Genomic DNA, 20,668 nt, shown 5'->3' with positions numbered 1-20,668 from the left:
ATTTCTTAAAATATAGAATGGAGCAAAGGGAAGTTGATGGCTTTGTGAGTAATCAAGAAACAATGAAACAAAACCAAAAGAATGAAAAACTAGAAGAAAATGTGAAATATCTCATTGGAAAAACAATGAGGAAAGAATTGTGGAGTTTGAACAAGGACCAAGGACTATTACCTTTAATTTAGGAAAAAAAAACTGACCTGGAAAATAGATCCAGAAGAGATGATTTTAAAATTACTGGCTACTTAAAAGCCATGACCCAAAAAAAGAGCCTAGATTTCAGTTTTCAAGAAATCATTCAGGGAAATTGCCCTGATATCCAGAAGTAGAAGGTGAAATAGCAATTGAAAGAATCAATCACCTCCTAATGTCAAGGAGAAAATATTGCAAGCAGCCAGAAAGAAACAATTCAAATATTGTGGAGCCACAGTCAAGATAACAAGATTTAGTTGCTTCCACTTTAAGGAATCATAGGCCTTAGAATATAAAATTCTGGAAGGCAAAAGATTTTGGATTACAATCAAGAATCAATTACTCAGAAAAGCTGAACAAACTCTTCCAGGGGAAAAGATGGACATTCAATGAAATAAGGACTTTCAAACTTTCTGGATGAAATGACGAGAATTGAACAGAAAATTTGATCTTCAAATACAGGACTCAAGGAAAACATAAAAAAGTAAACAGGAAAGGCAAATCCTAATGACTTAATGATGTTGAACTGCTTATATTCCTACATGAGAAGATGATACTGATAACTCTTATGAACTTTCTCATTTATGAGAAGAAGTATATATAGACAAGGCACAGGAGGAAGTTGAATGTGAAGGGATAATATAATAAAAAGACAGAGCTAATAGGGGATAATGTATTGAGAGAAAGGAAATGGGAGAGGTAGAATGGATGAAGTTATTTCACATAAAAGAGAAAATAAAAAACTTTTGCAGTGCAGTGAAAGAGGGAGGGGGTGAGGGGAGAGTGAGTGAGCCTTACTCATCAGAATTGACTCAGAGAGGGAATAACATACATACTCAATTAGCTATAGAAACTTATTGTACCCTAGAGGAAAGTAGAAGGGGATTGAAGGGTAGGTATGAGGGTTGGAATAATTCTGGGATACTACCTTATGCCTATTGGATTGGTTAGCAGGATGGAAGGGGAGGATGACAGAGATTGGAGATGAGGAAGGATGAGATATTAATGCACTATTGCAGGAGTTGGGAAGGAATTCAGCAATTCAGGAGAGCAATTTGAAACTATAAAACCATGGTTATCCTTCGACTTAGTAATAGCACCAGGTCTATAACCCTGAAGAGATGAAAACCAAGAAGGAAAATCCTATATGTATAAAGATGCTTGTAATAGCTCTTTTCTGGTGATAGGGAAATGGAAGATGAGGTGATATCCATCATTTGGGGAATGGCTGAACAAATTGTGGTATATGATTAAATAGGATATGCTACTGTTATAAGAAATGATGAACAGTGGAACACTATTGATCTATTAGAAACCAGGAGGGATGGGAATTCAGGGAAGCCTGGAAGAATTTGCATGAACTGATGCTGAACGAGATGAGCAGAACCAGAAAAACACTGTACACCCTAACAGCAACATGGGGGTGATGATCCACTTTGATGGACTTGCTCATTCCATCAGTGCAACCATCAGGGACAATTTGAGGCTCTCTGCAATAGAGAATGCCATCTGTATGCAGAGAAAGAATTATGGAGTCTGAACAAAGACCAAGGACTATACCTTTAATTTAGGAAAAAATAACTGATATCTTATTGTCTGATCTTGCTATCTCTTATACTTTATATTTCTTCCTTAAGGATATGATTTCTCTCTCATCACATTCAATTTGGATCAATGAATAACATGGAAACAATGTAAAGACTGGCAAATTGCCTTCTGTGGGGGTGGGGGAGGGAAGTAAGATTAGGGGAAAAATTGTAAAACTCAAAATAAATAAAATCTTTAAAATGAAAAAAAAAAGAAATGAGCAGGATGCTCTAAGTAAAAGTATGAGTAGATGCAATTGGAAATGTACTTTGAATGTAATTGGAAACAACAATGTTGTAGAATGATCAGCTGTGAATGACTTATGTTTTCTCAGCAATGCTGTGACCCAAGAGTACTGAAGGACTTAGGATAAAGAAAACTGTCACTCCAAAGACAGAGTTGATGGTGTCTAAATAAAAATTGAAGCATACTTTTTTTTTTTACTTTATTTTTTTGAAGTTTCTTTTTTTTGAGGGGGGTAGTATGCTTACTTTTACAAAATGACTATTGTGTCAGTATTTTTCATGACTACACAATGAAGGGGATTGGGGTGGGAAGAAGGGAGAGAATTTGGAACTCAAGGCTTTAAAAGTGGATGCTGAAACATGGTTTTGCATGTAACCAGGGAAAATAAAATTTTTTTAAAAAGAAAAAAAGAAACATTTATTGTTTGAATCCAGCTACATATAGAAATCACATACCAGGTCTCTATGGATAATAAACCAGGCATGCTTAAAAGTTAACTTGGAAGTATAAAGATATCAGACCAGACTCCCTGGTGTCCCCCGCCTTGTTTCCTTCAAGGTTAAAAGGTTTCTCTGACATCTAGAAAGAGGATTGGTTTCCAAACTTAGACTAGTTGAATTTATGGAATAAATTCAAAGACAAAAAACCTCATAACTTAGGCAGTTATAGTACAAAATAAATTAACTTTAAATTAGATTCAATTAAAATCAGGTCTCTTATTTCACTCCTCAAACCTCCTGAATCATCTCTTCTCTAGAACCTCACTTCTTTAAAGAAATCACAGGGGCTATGGGTAATGAATCCAACCTTCTATAACTTCTACTATTTTGTGCCTCCAATACCCTCACCATAATTCTTCCATCCCTGACGTGGACACATAGGGAGCTCATTAAACAATGCAGTCACAGAGGCAAGGCCCATCTGTGGGAAGTGAGCCAGGATGAATAAAGACTGGAGTAATTGCTGAAGATGGTAAACAGGATCTGTCAGTTTGTGAGGAAGGATGAGAATCATATCGTGAAGGAATAGGCATGACCCTTATATAGGGGGTCAGGTCAGGATAAAGGGCAGCTGAGAGAAAGTAGAGCCCCTTGGCTCTGATCTTGACTGTTTTCTCCAACAAAGAGAAGGGACTTTGTTTGCAGTGGGTTGGTCAGAAGGATAGGCAGTTAAAATCCAAGAGAAGTAGTGAGATAATCATCCCAGTGAACAGCCTCCTCTGGAAGAGGTTGGACAACCAATAGCCAACAGCCAACATACCATCAGGGATATCTGAAGAGGTGACACCACTGGAAGGGAAAAGGACACATATGCTTCTTACTTCCAAACTCCAGACCAGTTCTGGCCCTTTTCTGACTGGGTTTGCCTCAACTCCTGGTGGAAAAGTTGGACCAAAGGATAGCCCAGTTGAGTGAATTTGTAACTCCCCAAATAGACCCAAAGAATAGTTGGTCATCAAGGGTTCTCATTAACTTGGAAGTGAAGGACCTCAGGAATCAACACTTGGCCTTGCACCAGGAACAGCTTTTGGCTTTGGATATTTGTCCCATCAGCAGATGATTGAGACCAAGTCCAAATGCCAGAGATCTTGACCAGTGGGTCATTGGACCAAACCAAAGAAGATGGGTTTTTTGGACTGGGCCATGATTTTATCAGCATGAGAGTACATGAGGACAACACACCCATCAATGCCAGTGACATAGACATAATGGCTTACCAAAAGAATGCTAAATACCCAGAGGTAGCACTCAAATTCAGGTCCCCTCTCTAGGTCAAGTCTACTGTACTGAGAAATTTAATATAAAAAAATGGAAAATTAATGCTTGAGATCATCTTCCTAAGTGGGAAGATGGTTAGGCAAGTTTACTCAGAAAGGGGATTTTACAAAGCAAATTGCAAGCTTGGTATGAGTGAGAGTGAGAAGGCTGAGCTTCCATCCCCTAACTATCAGAGGTGGCCAGGAAGTCTGTATTGAGTTCTGAGAGAGAATTGGTTCCCCTAAAGTGGTCTGGATTCCCTTAAAGAGAAATGTTTCCTGTCCCTGGACGACTTTGAGTAGAGGTTGGAGGTGTTGGAGAAGAAACTCTCTTTAGGATTAGGGTTTAGGGGCGGCTAGGTGGTGTAGTGGATAAAGCACTGGCCTTGGAATCAGGAGTACGGAGTAGTGGGTTCAAATCCAGTCTCAGACACTTAATAATTACCTAGCTGTGTGGCCTTGGGCAAGCCACTTAACTCCATTTGCCTTGCAAAAACCTAAAAAAAAAAAAAGGATTAGGGTTTGCCTGGAGGATTAGGGCTTGCCTGGAGGTCCATTGGAGTCCAGAATCTTGCCTGATCAGTATCTTTGGACTCTTCAGCCAGTCCTAGGATTTGTAGCAGATCCCAGTCTTTGAGCCCTTGCCTTGTTTCCAGTTTTTGGTGACCACAAATTATGCTGAAATGTATATCTTTTGTGCCTGTGGGTCTTTCCTTCTCAGTAGCCTCCTAGCTCCATTCTTTTTGAGAATTCTCTCTCTTGTCCTGCCTAATCCTAAAGAGTCTCTTTGGTATATGAGTATAGCCAAGTCATGAAGGCACCAAGTTCACTTCAACCAGGGTTACTGAGAGGGGCCCATGATCTTGTCCCCAGAGCTGACTTCTTTACTCCCCCCATGTCTGAGAGATGTGGGAGCCGAGAGCCACGTGATGAGGGCACCTTGAATCTTAGTGGTCCCAGCAGAGAACACAACTGGGCAAATGCTAGGGCTCTGGGCGGGGGGGGGGGGGGGGGGGGGGGTGTTACAAGGAAGGAGATTAGAGAGGAACCTACCTTCAGAGATTGAAGTGAACAGATTCCATCCAGGTCTGCCAGCCCACAGCGAACCATCCACAGGATCTGGAGATGAGAAAGGGAGGTGCCCAGGTCCCTTGTAAGAGAGCAGAGAGGATATTGTGGTGAATGAGGGAAGGGCCCACAGGGGGAACAGACCAATGGCTCTTTGTCTCATTTGGCTTCCTCTGACTCAATGCTAGCTTCCACAGCAAAGATGACAATGGACCCAGTTTACAGCTGAGGAAATGGAGACAAACAGAAATGAAGACACTTGCCACTACTAGTGAGTGTCTGAGGTCACATGTGAACTCAGGTCTTCCTGAATCCAGGTCCAAAACTCCATTCACTAGGTCACCCTCAAAAGGGTCAGATAAATGAAAGAAATGGGTCCCATTGGTTCCTTGCAAGGAGAGAGTTTGGAACTTCATGACAACAAAGAAAGCTGGTGTCTCCTTTAGGCACAGAGAGCTTCTCAGAACTTCTGAATGGAAGACTGTTGCCCCCTTCTAGTGACTCAGGTAGGCCCAGTGCTCTTGGAAAGGCAGATTTCGAAAGCAAACAGTGGGGTCGGGGTGGGGGGTGAGTTTGAGATCTGGATTTCTACCAGGCTCCTGGTAAGAGATGAGGGACCCCTAATGCAGAATCACAAGCTTTGTGAATCAGGAGGAGTCTCGGGGGCTTGCCCATAATCCAATTGGATTAAAACCCTGTATAAACCCAAAGAGTCAGGCCACTGGGATAAAAACTCCCTCTTTGATAAAAACTGCTGGGATAATTGGAAGTTAGTATGGAAGAAACTTAGATTAGACCAACACCTCACACCCTTTACCAAGAGAAGATACAAATGGTTACAGGACATAGACATAAAAAAACAATACTATAAGCAAATTAGAAGATCAAGGACTAGTCTACCTGTCAGATCTATGGAAAGGGGAACAGTTTATGACTAAGGAAGAGATGGAGAACATCACCAAAAACCAATTAGATGATTTCAATTACATTAAATTAAAAAGTTTTTTCACAGATAAAACCAATGTAATCAAGATCAAAAGAAAAGTAGTAAATTGGGGAACAATCTTTACAACTAATGATTCTGACAAAGGACTCATTTCTAAAATATACAGAGAACTGAGTCATATTTTTAAAACAAAAAGCCATTCCCCAATTGACAAATGGTCAAAGGATATGCAAAGGCAATTTACAAATAAGGAGATCAAAGCAATTCATAGCCATATGAAAAAATGCTCTAAATCATTAATTATTAGAGAAATGCAAATTAAAACTTCACTGAGGTACCACCTCACACCTCTCAGATTGGCCAGTATGACCAGGAAGGATAATGATCATTGTTGGAAGGGATGTGGGAAATCTGGGACACTATTACACTGTTGGTGGAGCTGTGAACTCATCCAACCCTTCTGGAGAGCTATTTGGAACTTTGCCCAAAGGGCAACAAAAATGTGCATACCCTTTAACTCAGCAATACCACTACTGGGTCTATACCCTGAAGAGATGAGGAAAAAGGGTAAAAACATTACTTGTACAAAAATATTTATAGCAGCCCTGTTTGTGGTGGCAAAGAACTGGAAATCCAGTAAATGTCCTTCAATTGGGGAATGGTTTAGCAAACTGTGGTATATGTATGTCATGGAACACTATTGTTCTATTAGAAACCAGGAGGGATGGGATTTCAGGGAAACCTGGAGGGATTTGTATGAACTGATGCTGAGTGAGATGAGCAGAACCAGAAAAACACTGTACACTCTAACAGCAACATAGGAGTGATGTTCAACCTTGAAGGACTTGATCATTCCATCAGTGCAACAATTGGGAACAATTTTTGGCTGTCTGCAAAGGAGAGTACCATCTGTATCCAGATAAGGAGCTGTGGAGTATGAACAAAGTACAAGAACTATTCCCTTTAATTCGGGGGAAAAAAAACCCAGATGTCTTATGGTTTGATCTGGTTACCTCTGAGAATTCTGTTCTCTTTAAGGATATGATTTCTCTCTCATCACACCCAATTTGGATCGAGGTACAACATGGAAACAAAGTAAAGACTGACAGAGTGCTATCTGTGGGGTGGGGGTGGGGGGAGGGAAGCAAGATTGGGGGAAAACTGTAAAACTCAAATAATATCTTTAATAAAAATTAAAAAAATAAAAAATAAAAAATAAAATAAAAAAAAACCCTGTATAAAATCTTGGGTGAGTGCCCATGCAGCCCCTATCCAAAGACCTTCCAAGTTGGTGGGTGAGCCCACCACACTTATTGTGAGGAAGCTTCTTCTGACTGACACTGCACTTATTTCTTTAAAAAGGTATGGTTGGGGAGAGAACCAAGAGGGTTCAGGAATCACTGGTCATAGTGAAGATGAACAAGCCAAAGGAGGTGGATGATAACAGGCTGTGAGTGATAAAGGAGGTTCAGAGTTCATGACCATGGAAGTGGAGAGAAAAATTCTCATCTTTGCCTCATATTTTACTGACAAAATGGAGGCCATCCTCAGGGAGTGCCTTTTTCTCCTCTCCCCCTCATCTCCTCACATTCAGGTGTCTTCTGCTTCTCTCTCCTCCTTCAGCCCTGAGTCCCACTCTGAGATGACTTGATTACTGACAACAGCCAATCCTTTTTTTTCCTTCTCCATCCCAGCTCCTCCACCTCTTCCACTCCCATTCTTTCATTTTCATCAATCTCTCCTGGCTAGTGACTGTTTCCTTATTGCCAACAAACCCACAGGTGTCTCTCCCATTCTTGGAAAATCTTTACTTGATCCACCCCACTCCCCCAAATTTCTCCTCCCCTCTGGGGCTAAATTCCTGGAGAAAACCTTTTACAATAGGCAACTTTACTTCCTTTCCCCTCATTCTTTTTTTTAACTCTCCAGTTAGGCTTTTGACCTCATCATCTGACTGATGAGCTCTCTTCAAAGTGACTGGCAATGTCTTAAATGACCAAATCTATGGCAGTCTTCCTCTTTTTTGCCTTCCCTGTGGCCCTGACTCTGTGGATCTCTCTCCTCTTCATGTTTTCTCCTCTTAGGGCTTGGTTCCCCTCCTTCCTGCCTGACCCTTCTTCAGGTTTCTTTTCTACATGTCCAGTCAGTCAAGCCTGCTAACAATGAGTGTCTCTCAGGTTCTGTCCTGGACCCTTTTCTCTTCTCCCTGTGCTATTTCACTGGGCCTCATCAGTTTCCATAGATGGAGTGATCCTCTCTACTAGGATGATTCTCAGCTATGACCTCTCTTCTGATGGGCAGTCTCATATATTCAATTGCTGATTAGACATCTGATGTCCTATAGATGTCTTAAACTCAAGATGTCCAAAACGAAACTCATTCTCTTACACCCAAGCCCTCGATCGCATCTTCCTATTTTGTTGTCCTCTAGATCATTGTCCAGGACACCACCATCCTCCCAGGCTCAAGTCTAGGAATTGTCTTTGACCTCTCACTCTCTCTCACCCTTTGTAATGTCTCCGTGTTTGTCCTGTTTTCTCCTCTGACACTGCCACTGCTCATCAGTTCACATCTAGATACTTGAAATAACTCCTGGTTGGTTTCCATGACTCAAGTCTCTCCCCATTTCAACCTATCCACTCAGCTGCCAAAGAGATCTTAAAGTACAAGTCTGACCACATCACCATACTCCCACTCAATAACTCCAGTGGCTCCCTCTCACCTCCAGACTCAAATATAAAATTCTTTGCTAGACTTTTAAAACCCTTTGTGACCTGGCCCTTTCTGGTATCTGTATTGTCCATATACTATTGTTTATCTAACCTCCTCAATGGATGGGCATTCCTCAAGTTTCTAGGGTTTTGCCATAATAGAATAAGTTGCTATCTGTATTATGGAAGATTTTGTTTTACTCGATTATGCATAGTATGAACATTTTTGTCTTTTCTTTCTCTTTTCTAATAGAATGGGAAATGGGAGAAGGAAAATCGATTTTCACTAAAAAAACACCACAATTCTCCTTACATCTCAACCTTTGGTCACATAGATGACTGGGAGAACTTCAGAAGTAAACTTCAGAAGAAATCTGAAGCCTGAAGAAGTGAGCTTGTTTGGTCATTATTTGGAAGCTGTAGACATATAGGGAAGCCACCATAACCAATTCTGTGCTTGCCCCTGTAGACACTTTGGAGAATAGATTTTGAGTGAAATCAGACCCTCTCTTGGTTTGGGGAAAGAATATCATTTCACTTCCAGCTCCTAAAGAGCTCATTCCCTCCTCTATCATCTTTGGTATATTTCAATATATCTCTTTTTTTTTTCCTGTTTGCTTGGTTAAATGGGTTGATGCACCATTTTCCATTTGCTATTTGTGATGATCTTTCATGTGACCACCATTTGGTGAGAAGAAGAGAAGGCGAGTGTGATCTCAGTGATGAAGTTCAAGAAAGCAACTTTTCTCCTGATCCTACTGTAGCCTTTTGAGGGGGGGATAGCTAGAACTCTAATCTCAAAACTTTTTTGGAAATAGGGAGAGGAAGGGACAATCTATACAGTTAACTAGACACCTCCACTAATAGTCCTTTTAATTACCTAGGATCACAGATTTGGGATGCCCACACTTGGCAGATGTAAGATATGTATATCTATATGGGTTGTTTAAATAGCCCTGAACTTCTAAAGGGGGAAAGTGCTCTCTAATTCAAGAATCTATTTGATTTGTAATTAATTAGGATAGTGTACACTTAAGAGATGGGTGTCAGACACTAATACATTGTTGGTGGAGCTGTGAACTCCAATCTTTCTGGAGAGCAATTTGGAACAACGCCCAAAGGACAACAAAAATGTGCATTCCCTTTGATCCAGCAATACCACTACTGGGTCTATACCCTGAAGAGATGATGGGAAAGGGTAAAAACATCACTTGTAAAAAATATTCATAGTAGCTCTGTTTGTGGTGGCAAAGAATTGGAAATCAAATAAATGTCCTTCAGTTGGGGAATGGCTTAGCAAACTATGGTCTATGTATGTCATGGAACACTATTGTTCTATTAGAAACTGGGAGGGATGGGAATTCAGGGAAGCCTGGAGGGATTTGCATGAACTGATGCTGAGTGAGATGAGCAGAACCAGAAAAATGCTGTATACCCTAACAGCAACATGGGGGTGATGATCAACCTTGATGGATTTGCTCATTCTATCAGTGCAACAATCAGGGACAATTTGGGGCTGTCTGTGATGGAGAATACAGTCTGTATCCAGAGAAAGAATTGTGGAGATGGAACAAAGACCAAGGAATATTACCTTTAATTTGGGGGGGGGGGGTGTTATCTTATTATGCAATCTTGCTATCTCTTTCTTCCTTAAGGATATGATTTCTCTCTCATCACAATCAATTTGGATCAATGTATACCATGGAAACAATGTAAAGACTGGCAAATTGCCTTCTGTGGGAGGTGGGGGGAGGGAAGTAAGATTAGGGGAAAAATTGTAAAACTCAAAATAAAATCTTTAAAAAAATTGGTGTCAGACATATGTTATCTCATTTAACCATTACAACAAGAGGCAGGTACAGTTTTTATACTCATTTTATAGATGTGGAAACTGAGGCTGAGAAATTTGACCCTGATTTGCCCAGGTCAAGCAGCTAGGAGGTATCAGAGACTATATTTGAAGTCAATTGTCCCGATTCCAGGACTTGTCCTCACTCAGCTGCTATGGCCAACCAAGTGGGTGTCATCCTGTGGCAGGTTCCAGAGTATCTAGAAATCTGAGACCAGAGGGGACTATAGGAAAGTGTTGCTCTGAGCAAAAGACAGGCTGCCTTTTCCATGGGACAGAAAGGAGAGCCCAGTTGGAGCTGGCAGCTCAGTGTCAGAAAGAACAGAACTGGTCATTTTTTAATTCTAGGTAAAATAAAATTTTTAAAAAGATACTGATAGGGGCGACCAGGTGGCACAGTGGATAAAGCACCAGCCCTGGAGTCAGGAGTACCTGGGTTCAAATCCGGTCTCAGACACAATAATTACCTAGCTGTGTGGTCTTGGGCCAGCCACTTGACCCCACTGCCTTGCAAAAAAAAAAACCCTTAAAAAATTAAAAATAAAAAGATACTGATTGGGGGGGGGGGGTGGCTAGGTGGTGCAGTGGATAGATCACCAGCCCTGGAGTCAGGAGTACCTGGGTTCAAATCCGATCTCATACACTTATTACCTAGCTGTGTGGCCTTGGGCAAGCCACTTAACCCCATTTGCCTTGCAAAAACCTAAAAAAATTAAAAAAGATACTGATGAATTTGGATACAAGAAAAATTCAAGACTGAGGTAACCACAAAAGTATGCCATTGAGACCATCCCCTTCAATTTAGAGCTAAGGAAACTGGGACCCAGAGAAGTCATTTATCAAGTGATCACTTTGGGCCAAGCTGATGCCAACCTCTAGAGACACAAGAAAAACAGGAGGTAGTCCCTGATCTTCAGGAGCTCCCAGTCTAAGGGCACCAACTATGTAAAGGATAAATAGGATAAAACAGAGAGAAAGCACCAGCATTAAGGGAGATCAGAGATTTAGAGTTGAATGCAACAGTGGAGGCCAATGTGTCCAAGGCCTTCACTGGTCAGATGAGAAAATTGAGTCACAGTGAGGCAATAGGATTGTATATCTGAAGTGGGAAAATGGAGTTCATTTTACAAAGAAAAAACTGAGGTACAGTGAGGGTCACCTAGCTAGTAAGTGTCTGAGGGAAGATTCCCATCCAGGTCCTCCTTCAAGCAGGATATCCTCTTAAGAAAACCCAATCCCATCAACATTAGGTCTCTGAGACTCGGAGAAGGAGCTAATTAGATGATGATGTGTTATATGATGTCATGGCATGGTATGATATGCATTGTACCAAGTCAAGTAATGCCATGTCATCAATAAACATCTTGTGGACTCTAGGATTACGAAATTAAGATGATTTTTAACAATCAGTTTTTCTTTTTCAAGGCTTTGAGTTTCACATTTTTCTCCCTTCCTCCCCCTCTCCTGACAGAAAGCAATAGAATATAGGCTATAGTAACTATGTTAAACATAAATCCATATTAATCACATTGTGACAGAAGAATCAAATCAAAACAGGAAAAAAAATTAGAGAAAAAAGCTGCAATACATGAGACAATAGGACAATTTCCTCTATTTCTCCACAAGCTTCCAGAAAAACTAACTACCTAAGTACTCCAAGGCAAGAGTGTGTAAAATGAAATAAATGAGAACGTGTTATTTTTTTGGGGGGGGGAGTAATCAGGGGGGTCATAGAATCTGAGTCTTGGAACATGGGTTTGTTCCTTTCCTTTGTTTCCTTTCCTGTTCCCTTAGACTCAGCAACCCAGACTCTGCTGGAGACTCCAGGCTCTGGATTCCCAGGGACCACAGCCCCCCACAGTCCCCCTCAGCTGGCTGGCTGGACCCCCTTGCCTTTCCACACATCTCCTTCATGTTCCCTATAGCTTCCCAGCTTGTATTGACAATTTCACCACCTGAGGAAAAGAAAAAGGTGACAGTGAGAGAAGTGGGTGAATCCTCGATGATCTGACTGGATGTTGGCAGGTCAAGGTGAGTTTCTGCCTGATCAGCCAAAAAACCAACCTGGGAAAGCAGATGATAACTACTTCGGGGAGGGGGGGGGGGGGGGGAGTTGCATCCAGAATTGTCTTTCTTCTCTCCTCATTGACTAGATACAAATTCTTTGAAAGATTAAATTTTCTTGTAACCCAATCTCCATTGCTCAGTGGTCCCTGAAGACTCAGAAGGAGAAAAGCAGATGGTACTTCCTGGTACATTCAAGTTTTTCCTCTGATAAATTCCCATTACTATCCAGAGAGGAAAAAAGAAAATTGTGCTGCCTGTAAGTTTCCAACAAAAATAACCTGGCATAGCTATGGACCTTGAGAGACAAAGAATGTCTAAGCAGTCAGGTAATCTTTCACCAGTTCTCCAGGTGGCAGTTCTCTCTTGGGGGGGTGAGGGCAGGGTCCCAGCATCTTCCTAGCAGAAGGCAGCCAAAGAGGACTGGGGGCCCTTCAAGGGAAGAGACTATAGTTTGAACAAGAACAAAGGCTTTTCTTTGCAAAGGGGTTGATTGCAAGCAACTTGAGCAAGAATATTTTATGAGATATGTAAGACTTCTTTTTTCTGGCATCATTCTCAGGATGAATCATTGCATCACAAAATAAGGAAAGATGGTTTTCTGACTTGCATCCATCAAAATACTGTCTGATTCATTCTCTACTCTCAACTAAATAAAACTTGTCTTTACTTGACTGAGAAAAGGCAACTGGAGGATAAAGATTAGTGAATGTACCAATTGGCAGGGCTGAGGCATTCCTTGGAACCATATGTCATTTCTCCAAAAGGGCAAACAGGAAGTACCTGTGGGAGGAGAGGCCTGGAGGTCACTGCCCTTAGAGCTCCTATTCTGTCTAAACAAAGAAAGAAGCCTAAAAGGAGGATCCATGCCTCTGACAGGGCACCCAAGGATGGGGGTGGGGGTTCCGGGGGGGGGGGTACAACAGACATCTCCAGGGTGTCCTTGGGTCCCTCTCACTTCCTTCTGAAAAGCTATTATTCAGGAACTTCCTTTTTCCAATGGAATCTCCTCCTCCTCCTCATTCTTATTTTTATAGCTAGTCCAGGGGGTTGTAACTGCATGTCATGCCACTCTCCATCAGAGTCAAACTGATTTGGGCAGGCTATTACTGAGTCTCACATTTTTCTGTTTATACCATTAAGGTCCCAAAAGCTCCTTCTTGCCCTTGATCCCATGATTCTATGACTAAGATCACTCAGCTAGGACTGGGAGATGACAGGGTGACTCCATTTCATCAAGAGCACTGTGGTGTGCCGGCTATGCAGTAAGACTGGAAGACCAAGAATCTAGGAAAATCTGGAGACCTCTCATAAGGAGGATGGATAGATCATGTGTATCTAGGGCCTCCAAGGTACTAAGCATGGCTAAGTGCTTTATAAAGATCTCCTTGGGTCCTCACAACAACCTTGTTATTTTTTTTATTTTTTTTTATTTTTTTATTTTTGCAAGGCAAATGGGATTAAGTGGCTTGCCCAAGGCCACATGGCTAGGTCTGAGACAGGATTTGAACCCAGGTACTGCTGACTCCAGGGCTGGTGCTTTATCCACCACGCCACCTAGCCGCCTCACAACAACCTTGTTATTACCCCGTTTTACAGCTGAGGAACCTGAGGTGACTTGCTCAGAGTTACAAGGCAAGGAAGTATCTGAGGTTCGATTTGAACTCAGATCTAGCCCACTGGGCATTGTGGTGCCCTCTTGCTGCCATCTCTCAAAGGTCCAGAGAAACTTCTCATCACCTGTGACTCAGGGATATCTCTGCTCTGCACATTATGAAAAAGGCCAGGAGCAAGTATATGGATATTTGTCTGAGGAGGGGCTGGGCATCCTGGACTGGTGCAAATGAAACCTAAGAGCAAGCAAGAGTGATCAAGAAAACCAGTGGTGCTGGGGGACAAGGATGCAGCTTGATGCCCACATGTTGATGGCCCTACCAGTTATGGAGCCAGCTTTGGCCATGCCCCGAACCCATCTGCAGTCTTGGACTCTCCTGGTGTCCACTCCACAAAGGCCTAACCCTCCAAGGACCCAATGGGAATCACTTGAAGGAAGAGAGGAGAGCTGGGGTGGGGGTGAGAAGGGAAAGGTCCTTCTAAGGTCTGTTTCAAGATCTACCCCTATGGAAGCAAGGCAGGCTGGAATACTCTGCCTGGAGGATCCCAGCAACCCAGGTCAAGCAGGAGAAGGTCAGGTGCAGGAACTGTGACCCATGCAGGTGTGGGCAATGGTCAGTGATCAGTAGGGCAGGACTTTTTGGAGGCCATGTCCTCAACCTCTGCCTGAACAGGAACTATCCATGGTCCTCCATGCACTGCCTATAAATCTCTCTCCCTCCCTCTCTGGGCACCCCTGGCTCCTCACTAGTCACTTACCTGATGGAGGCCAGCAGGCTGTTGTTCAGTTTCAGTTGGTTCAGATTGGGCAGATGGGCACCTGTGCGGTCACAGGAGAGGAGACTATTGGTACCAGAGCAACCGGCTGGCTGGTCAGAAAGCCTTCTCAGGATCTGCCAGAGCTCAGCTCCTCTTCCCTCCCTTTCCCCCATCCTCATCCCAGACCAGAGGACTTACCCAAGGTCAAAGCCTTCCTGGCTTTGGGAACACCCCCATCCCAGGAACCTTTTCATCACCCTCTCTCTTCCCCAGGCAGACCTTCCCCCCAAAGAATGAAGCCTGTTCTTTTGCCCTAGAGCCCCCTAATGTATCCCAAGGCTGTAGCCTGCCTGCCTCAAGTCATCTGCTGCAAACTTGTTCCACCTACTCTCCCAGTCAGACAGGGATAGGAACACAAAGGAAAGAGTCTCAGGATTGTCCCAAAGCCTTGGTCCTGGTCCAGAGAGGAGGAACCTGGCTGCCTGAGATGAGCAGACTTTCTCTCTAGGAAAGCCTCAAGGAGCTATGGGAGGAAGGAGATGATGACTGCCCGCCAGCTAACTTCTCCCATTTCCACCATCCCAGGAAAAAAGAGAGAGAACATTTCTTCTGGGAGACCTGGGAAATGGGGATCTCTGCTTCTCCAGTAGCAGGACTCTGAAGCTGGCCAGAGGAATTTTTGAGGTTCTCAGATTTTCCTGAGCTGCTGGATGCTTCCAGAGTTCATAGAGTGCCAGCCTGGAGTCAGGAAGATTCTTTTCCTGAGTTTAAATCCAGCCTCGGATACTTAACTCGGAACTTAGCTGAATGAATCTGGGCAAGTCACTTCACCGAGTTTGTCTCAGTTCCTCATCTGTAAAATGATCTGGAGAAGGAAATGGCAAACTCCTCCAGTATCTTTGCCAAGAAAATTCCAAATGGTATCATGAAGTGTGACCCCACTGAAACACAACCACGACCACAAATACAAATCACTTTTCTAGACTTCTAACACCCAAGGAAGAGATAGGCATAGATAGGGGCAGTACCATGAAGCAGAAAGAGCACAAGGGCCTCAGTTACCCATCTTTAAAATGGAGATGTTACTGGACCTATCAACTCTTCAGTCAGCAATATTTATTATGCATGTCCAGAGTTGGAGATAAAAAAAAAAAGAGTGGGGTGAGGGAGTGGGGACAAAAAGCAGTCCCTGCCTTCAGGGAGCTCGCAATGGAATGAGGGAGATGACTGGCAAACAAGTTGGTACAATCTATATGACCCTAGGGGAAGACACTAAAATTGGAGAATCCAGGAAGGGTTTCTTGCTGAGGTGGGAGGTTACCTGACACTTTCAGGCTGCCAGGAAGAGGAGGTGGAGGAGGGAAGGAAGAGGTGGTGGGGAAGAGGAGCAGGAGGAGTTAGAGATGTTTATTGAACTGACTTGCTGACCCATTCCTCATATTTCTGCTCTCCTTCTGGCTTCTCCCTGGTGTCATCATGCCTCTGAGCCCCTTTCTCCCTGCCTATGGGCATGTCCCCATTCTGAGAACATGAACTCATTTGACTACCAGCCCAAGTAACAAGAAGTCAAAGGAAAGGGCAATCTTGCCATCAGGTCAGGTCTTTCGATCTCAAAGAGAGGGCCCAGACATAGGCTTGTGGGCCCTGTCCAATCAGATCACAAAATGCAGGAGGAGCCTGGCTCTGGCCAGGATGGGGAGGGACCTTGAACACCATCTCTGACTCTGCTAGCCTCCCTTTTGGCTCTCCCAGCTGCCTCCTGCCAGGCTTAGCTAAATCCCACTTCTACAGGAGATTTTTATGGTCATTATCCTCCCTGATGCCTTTCTTCTGCAATGACCCACTATATTCTCTGTCTCTACATGCATCTGTCCACAGCTTCTTGATTCTCTTCTATTACACCTGGAACCCCTTTTGGACAGGGATTTATCTTTCTGGGCCTGTGGGCAAGGAAATGCTTAATCAAAGTTTGTTGACGTTGATGTTTGACTTTTTCATGAGGATTCACATGACCAGGAGTTGGAGTAAGGTGACCTCACCAAAAAAAAAAAAAGATGACCTCAACTACCTTCACTAAGGTACTGGATGATTCTATGATTCTTTCCATGAGTTTCTTTGTATAACTTGTGCACATTATAGCCAGGGTATGTGCCAATCTGCATGCATATTCTACTATACACATGTATGTATGCCTGTATGTGTCCGTATATGGCCAGTGGTCTCTACTGGAGGCCAAGGTCAAATGGACAGATCATGGGGCCAAGACGTTGAGCCAATGCTTGTGCGTGTGCTCAGAGGAGGTCATATGGAGAAGGCCCTGTTGTTCTTACCAAAATTTCCCAAACTGTTCTTGCGTGTGTCCACACACATCTCAAGCACTGTCACTTCCTGTAGATCCTCCACCTGAGCCAGAACCTGCTGCAAAAACCAAAAGAGGTATCAGGAGTCCATCCCTTGTCTTCCAGGCTTCTCCCCACCAAAGGACAAAAGTGCTTACCCTGCCTTTGGCCAGCTTCCTCCAATCTCCCTGATGCTTCCATTTGAGGCAGACCTAAACTGGGCCCCCTTGAGTGAAGCCACAATATCACTTGCTGACATGTGACATGCAATGATGCTGACATGTGACATGCAATGAACACCCAAGAGTTCAAAGATACCATTTTTATATTCATGTGATTTCAAGGCCAAAGTTTGGTCTCAGACGAGATTTAACCAAAGGTGTCAAGGCATCTCTAATCGTTGCCATGGAAGACTATCAAGGGCTCTCGCTATTCCCCTCATCAGACCCTCTAATGAAGGAAAGCAGATGACTTCTCCAAAAAAAGATGCTTTCTGCTGAACATATGAGCTCTTGGTCTGTTATTCTGACAGAGGTTGGATCTTGGACCAATAGTACATTGACCTTTCTTCCTCTGGCCTAGTCCTGCAGATAGTTACAGGATTAGCAAGTGGAAAGTCAGGTCTTCTGTTTGTTGAGAGGATATATACTCCTCACTTTGCAGTTTTCTCTCCCCCTTGGTGGATTCATGGAGAGCCAGCCTTGCCTCCTACAACTAAGAGACTGGTTCCAACCTGGGTGTGACTTGGAGAGTAGTTCCAAAAGCATGGTCAGGATGTAGTCTGTGGCAGTTTAGCCACTGGTACCTCATAGAGAAGACATGGTGCTCCATGGCGAGAGAGAGAGAGAGAGAGAGAGAGAGAGAGAGAGAAGAGGAAATGGAGAAAGTTGGGAAGGCAAGGAGGTCAGGGGTTGTAATGACAGGCAGAAGACAATGATTCTGAGGGGGACTCCTTGAGCAAAGGAGTGACGTGATTAAAGCTATTTATAAAATCACTTTGGCAACAGAATAAAACTAGGGGGAAATGGTGGTGGTAGTGCTTAAGATGGGGAAAACCAGTTTAAAAGCTATGGCAACAATCCACATGCTAGGTCGTTATGGTTTGAGTTGGGCTGTTGTCTGAGTGCAGAGGATGGGGATTACATATGGGAGATGGCATATGATACAGTGATAAATCAATAGAAATGATGGACAGGGGAGGAGTTGGGAAGATTCCTACCTTGGTCATGAGTCTGAGCAACTGAAAATGGTGTACCCTCCCTCTGCAGTTACTGTGAAGTTCTGAGGGAAGGAGGGTTTTGGAAAAAAGAAAGGGAATCATTCTGGTTTGGAAATGTGGAACCTTGGAGGATGCTGAAAGTCACGGGCAGAGAGATCAAAGAAAAACTACCGAAGTATCATAGAGAAATTCATCTGGTGCACCAGAAAGCTAAATATTTCCCAACTAACAAACGAGGAGATAAGTGGAAAAGTGGAAAATCCAAGTCTCAGAGGTTGAACAGAAGAACTGATTAGGTGTACAAACTCCACTCACAAATGCCTGCCCACAGAGTAGCTCCAAGAACCCAAAAGACCTCCTGCCTGCTTGAATGCCTAATGGTTCCCACCCACTTCTTTTTTTCCCCCTTAGGTTTTTGCAAGGCAAATGGAGTTAAGTGGCTTGCCCAAGGCCACACAGCTAGGTAATTAAGTGTCTGAGGCTGGATTTGAACTCAGGTCCTCCTGACTCCAGGGCTGGTGCTCTTTCCACTGTGCCACCTAGCCCCCCCCCCCCCATTTCATTCTAGAGAAGGAGTTCAAGACCTTTTGTACATCATTGGCCCTTTTGGCAGTCCAGGGAAGTCTAATTGTCATAAAACTCATACTGAGATAAAGGTGCAATTTCTCCCCACCCACATCCAAGGGGACCCTGTCCTAGGGGCAGTTGGGAGCCATGGAATTGGCTGTGGAGGAGAATGCCAAAGTACAGATTCTTACTTAAGGAAAGCTCCTTTGGCAGCAGAGGGTAGGATGACCCAGAGGGAGAGAAGCCCCACCAGCAGGTCTCACTGGAATCTGGGATAGAGTAACTGTGTGAAGGGAGAGATGTGACTGAGATGGCAACAATGATGATGCTGAAGTTACCAAACCAGATACTGGAAGGGTGGTGGTGCCCAATAAATGATTGTATGTATGAAGGCCTCTGTACATGACCAGCACTAGAGGGATGGCCAGAGCAAGAAATGGAAACTCAGAATAGTGTATTGGTCCAGCCACCACCGGAGGTGGGCAGTACACCCAGGACTCCTCTTGGTCGCCCTCTGCCTTTTTGGGTAGGGGTCAATGGGAATTCTTGTTTGGGAAGATAACTGGGCAGTAGGGAGTCAGCCGGGGAGGGGACCCGGTGGCCCCCAGGAGTTGAGGACAGGCATGCCTATCCATACCCCCCATAGGCACCTGTGCCATAAAGCATGGAGGAAGTCTCTAGCTGTGCCTACCATGCCCAGCACATAGTGCTGGTGGACTGACTGATTGCTATGCCCTGAATGTTACAAGGGATCCCGCAATGTGTTCTCTCCATGAGGTACCAATCTACATATGTCCTGCACATACATGTTCCTAGCATGAGTTCCTCATTTATGCTCATTCTTTCTCCTGAGAGTGCAGTATTTATGGGAAAGGGAACTCTTGGGATGCTCCTCTCTTCCCTTGTCAATGCATTAAATCCCTTTGCTATGAACTCATTGTGTCCTCTGGTTGACCATAAAGGCAAACTCTTGGGGACCATAAGCTCGAATGCTGGGCACAGACCTACAGAATGCTTTGTATCTGGGCTGGTCAACCTCCAGGAAACCCACCTATGGGCTCAGCAGGGAGGGAGGTCCCACCAACTGCTTCATGGGAAGGATATGAATGAGTGGAAAAGTGTCCAGAGGAGGGGAATTAAAATGGTGGAGAGCCTGGGGTCTGCACATGAGGCCTGGCTGAAGGACCTGGGAAATCTGGCTGGGAGAAGAGGAACAAAACAACTGTCCTCAAGTCTTAAGGACAGCCTCAGATCTGGACTGACTGCCCTAGAACCTCCTAAGGAGAATGGGTCCCTTTCCCTCCCAGGAGGCTGGATGGGAAGATGAAAGCTGACTTAGGTTTCCTGACAACCACATCCTGATACTAGGTGAGGAATGGCCTGCCAGGATCTCCCATTTATCTCCTCTTTCCTTCTCTGTCTGCCCAGCTTCATCTTTCTCAGGATCACTGGGATGTTCTCTCTCTCATGAAGTCTTAGGTCCTAGACCTAGAATTAGGTGACCTTACACCTGCCGCAGTCCCTCTTTTATAGATAAGGAAACCAAGGTCCTGACAACGTCCAACTGACGTGTCCAAGGCAATGCCTGATGTACGTAACAGGACAGGATTCAAACTCAGAACCTCTGGCTATAGATGCCAGTTTCTTTCAACTTCTTCACACTAATTGCTTCCAAAGGATGTGATCTGCTGTCTCCTCACCAGGTTCCTATCTAATACTGGCTAACATTAATAATGTCTACCATCACTTGGCTG

The 20,668-nt window shown here is 43.8% G+C and overlaps 1 protein-coding gene across 6 annotated transcripts in view; it reads right to left on the bottom strand.

Annotated features, from left to right (window-relative positions):
- The window catches only part of LRRC56 (leucine rich repeat containing 56), a 74,107-nt gene that overhangs the window by 33,281 nt on the left and 20,158 nt on the right, over positions 1–20,668 (bottom strand). For 4 of the 6 annotated variants that reach the window (XM_074230706.1, XM_074230710.1, XM_074230711.1 and 1 more), the window contains 3 exons: positions 17,120–17,207; positions 14,790–14,850; positions 4,832–4,928 (listed from right to left, as the gene is read on the bottom strand). In XM_074230706.1, coding sequence (XP_074086807.1) covers positions 4,832–4,928; positions 14,790–14,850; positions 17,120–17,207 — 246 coding nt within the window. Of the gene's footprint in view, positions 1–4,831; positions 4,929–14,789; positions 14,851–17,119; positions 17,209–20,668 lie in introns of those variants that run through there. The other 2 variants (XM_074230709.1, XM_074230712.1) reach the window with 2 other exon arrangements.

The sequence above is a fragment of the Macrotis lagotis genome, chromosome 3, assembly GCF_037893015.1.
Source record: "Macrotis lagotis isolate mMagLag1 chromosome 3, bilby.v1.9.chrom.fasta, whole genome shotgun sequence".
NCBI lineage: Eukaryota > Metazoa > Chordata > Mammalia > Peramelemorphia > Peramelidae > Macrotis > Macrotis lagotis.
This window is presented reverse-complemented; position numbering and strand designations above follow the sequence as displayed.